This window comes from Glandiceps talaboti, chromosome 15, assembly GCF_964340395.1.
Source record: "Glandiceps talaboti chromosome 15, keGlaTala1.1, whole genome shotgun sequence".
NCBI classification, from domain to species: domain Eukaryota; kingdom Metazoa; phylum Hemichordata; class Enteropneusta; family Spengelidae; genus Glandiceps; species Glandiceps talaboti.
Window position 1 is genome coordinate 9,087,991 of NC_135563.1, and position 9,311 is coordinate 9,097,301.

The following is a 9,311-nucleotide window of genomic DNA, read 5'->3' on the forward strand; positions in this document are numbered from 1 at the left end:
TATTTTTAATCCTCATCTACCCAACCAGTATGTGTACAAACAAAAATGTTATGCATTGGCCTTTCATTTTGAGCAAGGCCACTCCATAGCTTTGGTCCACTCCCCTACCAGTGGAAATATATATACGTGTAATATGTGTAGTACTAGTTGAGAATTAAATTAGATAGTTTCCAGGTACATATCCCAACATCTCTCGGAAGGTAGCAGTCCTGATAATGTGACAAGTTAGTCAGCTCGACTGTGCAACGTCACGTGACCTTGCCACGTAGTCGGTGAGCAAATTCGCCGTTTTGAGAAGCCCACGCGCATTGGCAAACCCCTTTAGAAAGAGCAGGGCGTGTGCGTGTGCGTGTGCGTGGGCGGGGGCGGGGGCGTGTGTGTGTGTGTGTGTGTGTGTGTGTGTGTGCGCGCGCGCGCGCGCGTGTGGCGGGCGGGGGTGTTCAGAACGACTACTTTTCTTGCAGTGTAGGGGAACTAGTAGTGTTGAAGAATAACGCAATATCACCATGTCACAATCAGAAAAAACTACAAACTGGTCAAGGTACCTTTTTCTAGAAATTCACTCTTAAGATAGATTTATTGCTCTCAACGTAAAGTTGAAAATAGATACATATTATGCATTCATCTAATAAACTATAACAAAGATGACAAACATGTTGGGTTGAGCTTGGCTCTTAATTTGGACAATTAGTAATTAAATATAATTAATTCATATACTAGTAGTCTCTAACAAGACAATCCGTCTAGTCTATTGGGGTCAATAATTTTCAAGAATCTTATTCGTTCACTTGTAATTCTGCATCAAAATGAACGCACAATAAAACACAAGACAGCTACAATATATGAAATATAACTAGGTCGAAAAACAACGCTACTACCAACTGGAGAATCGAACAATGAAACCCTTTCACATTCATACAAATCAACATCTAACTCTGTAAATTCGGGACAGGTGCATTCTAGTTCGTTTGTATAGTGAACGGCATTCTTGGGACACCCAGCGGCTCCGAATGGAATGACTTGGCTATGGTACTCCGGTATGCTGTTGTCGATGTCACGGACGCGACGTGTGTGGGTTATTCTTTTGTCTTTTACGGCATGGTGAAGCACGATGTTCTTAGAGTCGTCTCGCTCGTAGTAATATGGGAAGTCGTTGGCTGACCGTTTTCGTCTTGTCTTTTCCTCTAGTCTATACACAGTTGTAATGGTGTAAGTGTCAGATAATCCAGACAAGGCCTTGTTTATAAATACTGATCTATGGATTGGCACTAAAAAGAGAAGGAAGAGGTGATTAAAAGCATTTCCAAGTGTAAACGTAGAGGGCGTTTTTTTCAGTTACGTTTACTTCGAATTGAAATTCGAATTACTGAACACGTGTTATAATGATAAGAGTAACCTATAGCTAGGCACGCGTTATTGGTTTTTAAATTCATTTTATATGGAGAATCGCCAGATTTCAGAGCAGACGACAAATCTCTGAACAACTATGGTATAGTCTAATTCGAATACAGAATAAAAATCATGTGAAGTAATTTATTAGTAACCAATATATATTTTTTTCTTCAAAAAATCTTCCTACCACACCAAGTTCGGCGATTCAGAATTAATTCTAAACAAGAGTTCATGTACATTATATCAGTGCGTGCAAACCAGGGGGTGGGAGGGGTGATACTTTTGTGCAATTACATTTTTGTCGCATTCCAATGCAAGGAGGGTATAGGGCCAATCTTCTTCACGCACTGAACTTCTGAAACCCCCTCCCTCATGTAATATGTGCCCAGCCCCTTAGCGACGTTTATTTGTTGCCACAATCGCATCCTGAAAACTCACCTGGTCTTAAATCGCCACCGTCAGTTAACTCCACGTACTGTTGTGATTGCAACGGTTGCTCAAAGTCGCTGCTCAAGTCTGCAATAGTGTACGTTGAGTTATCTCCACTTTTGGACAGCGACAAGTCGGCATCAACGTGTGCCACATATCGGTCTGTTAAAGAGGCATGCAGGCATCCCTGTTTCACCGAAAAAAAAGAATGCTAGTAAGATATTTTTATTTTAAGGTTGTGAAGGCATTTGCAACTGTCAAAAGTCTTTACTCTACAGCACAATCACTGGTTGGCTGATATTTAATGCAAAGATGACCACAACTCGTCTAAACAGAAGCAGACACCAGCGACGGTATTTTGAGTATTTGGAAATACCTAACGCAAAATACTAGGACCATCCTTGAATAGAATACTAGCCTACAAGAGACTGAGCTCTAGATAACAGACTGTGCGCCAAATCTACCAAGATTTTCCTATCCATTGTTTTTTTTTCAAAAGTTTTAGTATATCTGGTTGAAACGTTAACCACATCTGTAGAACAACTTGTGATTTGGGCAGTGGTGCACCGTACCGAGCCGCATTAGCGCCCTCGCTCAGGCAAGGGCCACTCTAAAAATGGTAACAAAAGCGCCCAGGGCGCTACCGTGGCTTGTACTTACATCTGGGTAAGTATCACCAGCATAGTCTTGCCCTCGGCAAACCATGAACAACATCAACTTGAGGGTGTAGTCTCTTCTTAACAACGCTGGTGAAAATTTTACTTCGAGAGTCACTTCTTCCTTGTGCAGCACGCCCCTAGCACCATCTACGGAGAATTCTTCGTTGTTTATTCCTAGATGGAAGGACAAAGATAGCACAAAGTTTTTAAAGGTTTACAGCACGAATAGTTGAACATGTTAATAGCTCATAGGATTTTGACCCCCCCCCCCCCGTTTCACTGTGGAATGCTTTATTCCATTAAACATTAGGTGTGAAAAACAGTTATCTGATAAAGCTAGAGAAAAAGTTGGCCCAGAGCAAAAGAATAATCCTATGTAAGCCTCACGGCTCCACTAATAAATTAACACAAATACCAGAAACTGGGATTGAATCATGGGTCTTTTAGTTGGACAGTTTGTGGGTTTGATCTACCGCATTAATGAGTATATGTTGGTCACGATGATTTTAGTAGACAGTGCAAAACATGAATAAAAAATAAAGTCAAAGTGAACAAATTATGGGTAGAAACAGAAGCCATGTGTATATTTTTTTTATCTCGATTACAGCACAGACAAGTAACACTTGTCTGATTACACGCAATCTGATTAAAGTTCGATGTAGTGTACACTGCATGATTTCTTTTTGGCTGTTCCGTTTACTGTCGTTTGTTCTTTAAGGAGTGCTCACAAAAGAACAAACGACAGTAAACATAACAGCCAAAAGAAATCGCGCCGTGTACACTACATCGGATTTTAATCAGATTTTTGAATTATGGGGTGATTATATCCACAAAATAGGGGCACCACTGTCACTCATGTACTCCATCACACCAAACAACAGTCCGTAGTTTTAATTTGCATCTCTTAGTCTGCTGCAACCTCGATTGTTGATGTAGTATCAGTTGTATGAAGGTCTCGCACTCAAATTCCTTACCTCTGAGAGATACCAATGTAATGGTGATTTGGTCATCTTCAGCATCCTCAAGCAGCACTGTCGTCTGGATTGTGATAGATGCAGTCACAATAGCAGCATCCTGGGGGATGATGGTACATGACGCCACCACAGTCTGGTTATCCACGAGGTCACAGCTGTAGGTGTCGTAGAGAAACTCAAACTCGCCACTTGCATCAACCGGAACGTTGTTTGATGCCAACGAGGTATCGATTTGCAGGATAAACTTGAAATCCCAAATCTGTCATAAAAGATGAACATCAAATATAAGTAATTCATGCGCGCGGGGAATCCAGACGACCGAATTTTATTGAATTAAACATGTCATTTTGTGACTGACTTTTAATGTCAAATTTCATGACATCCCTTCCCCGTTCTTTCCCGCCATTCTCCCTGAAATTCAAGTTGTTCAGTGAACTACTAGTAGTTACCAAGAGTTTAGACTTTCGTACAGGACTGAATAGATGAGTTCAAGAATTTTTCTGCTAGGTTCCCTTGTCGATCAAAACGAATCCCAGTTAATGACCACAATTGTCAATTTATATACATGTATGAACTTTATACCCAAATGTTTCATCAAGGTAAACTGCATAGATAACATGTACACTTAACAGGTGGTTGTGAATTCCCATACGACATTGCGAATCTGGTCCTAACAGTACATTGTCAAGCATCATTAGACGAGGGATTATTAGGTATATATGAGAAAAGACCACATCGCTCCTATCCGAATCTACATTTTGAATTAATACTTAGTACCCCCCCCCCCCCCCCACACCCGTTCGACTCCGCAGTAACCCAGCACATATTCTTGCATGCAAGACAGCTACATTCGTGCAATGTGCCATCACCTTGGCACTTTACGTTCAAGGCATCTAGTAGCAGAACTGTGCCATTTAAATTTCTTAATTATTGGTTAAGTTTGTGGTACCTGAAAATCTAAAGTCTTCCAAGTGCACAAGGGTATACAATGTCAGTTTTCAGCTGTTAAATCCGCGGATTAAAAACACATGATATAGTACGTACGTACAATGGCGTGACAAAATAGATTCGGATTTATCGATAAGCGCATGCAGTAATGAACAAACCTGTGTACACTGTAGCTCCTTTCCTGTACCTTCGTCGAGCGCAATTGTACAGACAGGGGACGAGAGTACATTGGTAGATGGTGTTTGTACCACTGTTTGGATAGCGTGGTTAACGGTGTCGTTTTCTGGCGTGTATTTGACGCTATTGGCTTGGTAGACTACCATCTGCGTTGACGAATCTAACACAGTCGTGAACCTACAATTTATACGAATGGCAAATAGAAACATTTTTCAAACCTAGTATTTTGAAATAGAAATAGAAGCCTATACAGAAAGTAATCGTCGTGAAGTTCAATCGACTGACTGACAGAACATTTCAAGATGAAGGACAATTTTCTAATTGTATGTAGTGAGCAAAGTCACTTGTGAACTAATATTCTATTCACGAATGGTCGAAATGCAAAAAGTAAAGAATGGCGTTATTAGTATATACAATATTCAAAAAATACCGTCACCGGCGTTTGTGGTATGTGCTCAAACACCGGTGAGGGCGCGTTTTTTGTGGTTGTTTTTGGGGTTTAAAAAAGAAAGAAATATACGTTATAATATCGCCCGTTTGCATCATGACCATCTTTGAATAGAATATTTACCCACAGACGACTGTGACGGCAAGTAAAATCTTAGACTGGAGAAATGAAACGTTTCTTTTGAAACCTTATCGATGAATTTTCGGCAACTTTCAATTAGAAGTGCCAGCAAGAAAAAAGTGCTTTGAAATTGAAATCAAAATGGTGCTCAACTCGTGAGACATTGTACACTGCAGTCCCGTCAACTTAACTCTTTAGTTGATATACAAACCCTTGCGTAACATCTTCCCGACATCGTGAAATATTGAGACAAGTGTTAGAACAATAAAAACTTAATTCTCGAGTGTGCTCACCTTAAATGTAGCGATGCTTGGGTTGGGATAGGTTTGTCGTCTACACCATATACTGTTCCGACGATAGCAAACTCGAAGATTGGTTTTAAAATGGCCGTAGAACTGATGATAAACTGGGTGGAGAGAGTAGTGCAGTGTTAATTTATCCCATCAACGACGTTTGCTCCTCGACTCGTCCCAAAAAGTCACGCTGCATTCTACAACTCTTCAAAAATAACTTCATATACGCGTACTAATCAATATTGCCCTATACATGCGTGGCCAGTTTTAATAAACATGTTCCTATAGATAGTAATTGAATTTTGCGAACGGTAAAATTCGGGTATTAGGACTAGGCAAGTTGAGGTGGTCCACGTACATTTCTGAAGCTAACAGCGACGACCCCCCCCCCCCCCCCCCCACCACGAACTACGACAACTTGAAATGGCAAGTTTTTGGAAGAAATACAAAATGCCGATATCAAATCAGACATATTAAAGGGACATAGGTTTATATGTTTTGGGGGACGCATTTTGTGCTCTGATTAAGAGATATCTATTGTATTCTACACTTTACCACCAATTGCTATATTGGCAGAACGCAAGCCCAGGAATTCAGAAACAAAAACAATGATTCGTATGCTATCGAGTACTCAGTCAGTACTAGTGCTGCTAACATTATACTGGTGAGTTTCATTATGGTTTTATGTAATATATTTCACTCTTAAGCCACTTTAATGCAAAAACATCTAAACATGTCAAGTATATTCATATTACTCATATCATCAGAGACGGAAAAATTCAAATGCAAGAAACAGTGTTGCCGTAAAACGTGAAAGTACATTTGACTTGCGCAAATCAAGTCCTAAAAATACAAGCACGAATAAACACAACTTGTCCGAGCATGACTTACTTTACCAATGGCTGTACGAGACAGTCTCCAAATCAGTTCGATGTGGGACTGGACGAATGATATACCACCTGTTGCCGAGTCTCCGACCTTGGGTCTGACGTTGGTGGCGTACAATTTGGTACGGTATTCAATTTCGTCCTGGGAGTCTGTGGTCACTTCCCATATAGATGTAGACCCGTCTGATTTCATGCACTCGAAGAATGTTTGAAGGTCTCCCTCGTAAAAGACCTTGTTGTTTCTATGGCCATCGCCTGTAGGAAATGTGTACAAAATGGTGCAAATAAAAAATGACCACCGCCTGTTATGAAAGTTTAAAAAATATTTCCTCACTCTGCGTTTGGTAGCAGGTCTCTCTTTTTTACGTGTGAGATTGAAAAAACTTAGACATACTACAAAAATAAAGTAAATTTAATATCTTGTATCTGACGTTGCAAGAAACAATACATTGAAACACAAAATACAGTTTGAAGATCACGAAACGTCACTCGGCCAAGTGACGTGGTGTATTTCAGCCTATAGCTAGATAAGTTCAATGCCAAGAACTATTTGCAACGGAGATCAGTTTACTCAATTATTAAAGCATCATTCTAAGCAGGAGTGACAATAAACTTCAACCATACCGTCTACATATGAATCGCGTACGAATCCCGAGAAGAGATTTCTGCCTGATAATTCAGCTGAAGATTTATTTTGGAAGTATTCGTCTTGCAAGTAGGTAGGGAAGTTGCTGTCTTCATACACACTGGAACACTCGCCTGTTCTGGAGCGGATTAATTCACCTGTGTAGCGAAGATACATTAATTGAGTAAATTGTGAGAATGAGATTTGAAGGGAATTAAACGCCCCCAAAAACGACTCTTCCCATCAAAAAGACAATGCCAAGTCTTGTTCCTTGAGAATGTATCAGAATGCAACTGGAAAATCTTGTCGGGTAAAAGGCTTTGCAGATGTAAAACTAAAATATTCGTCGTAGTGGGCGCTGTGTATTGCTGTATGTGCAGTGCAATTTTACCTACGCACAACTCTGATATTCGCATTTCTTTGATATTACATTTTAAACATCAAAATTATATTTGAATATACAACAAAACAACCATTGAACGTGTCATATGATACATACAAATGGGCCGTTACAATATTTTGTATACCCATTCGGAATGAACTAGATTCGTTGTGGAGTTATACACAACAGGTGTGAAAACATTCACATTTCCTTGCAAATATTCTGCATGGCAAGTTAGTTGATAAATTGCAAGTTCCTTCCACACCCCTCCCCCCCCCCGATTATCGTGACTGATATCTACAAAATTTGGCATTCTCAAACTTGTAATTCGACGTTTTAAACAAAAACATTGCACATCAAATCTGACTACTGTACAGGACCATTCAATTACTAATCGTAACACATGATTAGTAGTAATAGCAAAGTGGTGGGATTAACGTTCTAAATGGGCGAATTCAGTATAAAAATGGTTTTCGATCCGTTAGCGAAAATATCCACGTCGCTGCGCTGCAACTGTGCTAGTATACTAGAGCTGTTGCAGTATTAGTGCCAGCGACGTGGACATTTTAGCTGATGGATTCCCAAACGCTTTTGCTTAACTCGCCCCTTTTGTTTGACTTGTCGGCGCGAATTTTGAAATGTATAACCGTTACTATTTGCCTACTCGTTGCCACGCAGAAAAGGAGCATTCTTAAAATTACGTTTTCAAGCAAGTTTTGTAGCGTTGTGGTCATAAAATGGCGAACTAGCATTATAACATTTTACAAGAAACTCTAAAGCCCTTCGAGGTAATGTTCTTCCGAGTTTGACTATAGTTAAGGTGTGCATAATTCCTGCGACATATCCAGAGGTAGTAAAAACGAGCTCGAGAAAAAGGGCACACTGGCCGTGTTAGCTAGCTTAGAAACCATGCGAAACTCTACTTACAAGTTTGTCTTGATAATAGATAACTTTGCTCTTGCTCCAGAAATATAATGGCTGGATGTAGAAATAGCAAAGTTACTGTAATACCTCGTGGCTAATGTTCACTTAGTACGAACCGCAGTATTACGAAAGTTTGCGAACTCGAGCTCGCTCTCGCCCAAAGCAGTGAATGTTTTTTCTAAATTAAAAATCGACTGAAGCACACGCCCTGTTGTACGATTATGGTTTTAGCTAGAAAAACATGCACGTGGTTGCCGTGAATTTGGAAACAACACTAGGGACTGAATTGACAACCTTCGAGGATGCAACAACTTGCCTTCTGAAAAGCATTCCAGTCATAAAAAAGACTCAGAGTGATAAAAGACGCGAGATATGTTATATTTTGAAGGTGTACGTGTTTATTTTGAAAAGCTTTTAACATACCTGTATTAGCCTCCACCGGTAAAGCATTCTGAATGAATCGGAAGGGTTGAAAGTCGAGGACCCACAATTCGTCTATTCCATCTGTATCTTGAACTGTGAGCTCGAGCTGTACCTGCCCTAGTGTTACGTTGAATTCTTCCTTGAAAACTTGTCCCATATTAGAAAACCTGTTATCGGCATTGTCCGTACTAATATCATCACCAAAAGCGCTCAAGACAGAACGGGGAAACAGCAAAATGACGAGGAGGGAGGATATAGAAACGAGCGCCATTGGAATTCTAAAAAAAAAAGCCAACGTGGAGCTATCCGATAACTGACCGTCGTACCGTTCCTCTCCCTTCTAAACCGAGTACAAACCAAACACGTAAAGTAACAAGACAAGACATTGATAGAATGAACGGAAAATTGAGACCATTCGCAGTTTTCTACCCTCTCTTCGTGGAAAACAGGTGTTTTGAACCAATCTGGGAGATGCATATGTGAACAACGTTAGTAATATGCAAATTGTTTTTACAACGAACGAAGTGTATGGTGGAACAAACCACACATACTCCTGTAGTATCTAAAACAGGTGAATAACTTTTGTTCAAGATTTGCAAGGTTTTTACATCTGACCCAGTTTTAATAAGT

The 9,311-nt window shown here is 40.1% G+C and overlaps 1 protein-coding gene across 1 annotated transcript; it reads right to left on the reverse strand.

The window, feature by feature from the left end:
- Nucleotides 1-801: 801 nt before the first annotated feature.
- LOC144446183 (uncharacterized) lies at nucleotides 802-8,952 on the reverse strand. Its single transcript, XM_078135936.1, has 9 exons — nucleotides 8,682-8,952; nucleotides 6,952-7,110; nucleotides 6,332-6,582; nucleotides 5,441-5,553; nucleotides 4,561-4,756; nucleotides 3,455-3,713; nucleotides 2,482-2,654; nucleotides 1,831-2,008; nucleotides 802-1,268 (listed from the first exon to the last, which is right to left on the reverse strand). Exons 1-9 carry the CDS (start codon nucleotides 8,950-8,952, stop codon nucleotides 802-804), a joined length of 2,067 nt encoding a protein of 688 aa, XP_077992062.1.
- Nucleotides 8,953-9,311: the final 359 nt, after the last annotated feature.

What these genes read in the sequence shown, in the direction of transcription:
- LOC144446183 (XM_078135936.1), bottom strand. Translation starts at nt 8,952, where the DNA reads ATGGCGCTCGTTTCTATATCCTCCCTCCTCGTCATTTTGCTGTTTCCC. An exon ending in ACGCGATTCATATGTAGACG is followed by an intron (nt 6,583 to 6,951) that starts GTATGGTTGAAG and finishes CATTTCCTACAG; the next exon opens with GCGATGGCCATAGAAACAAC. An exon ending in TACATTGGTATCTCTCAGAG is followed by an intron (nt 2,655 to 3,454) that starts GTAAGGAATTTG and finishes CCTTCCATCTAG; the next exon opens with GAATAAACAACGAAGAATTC.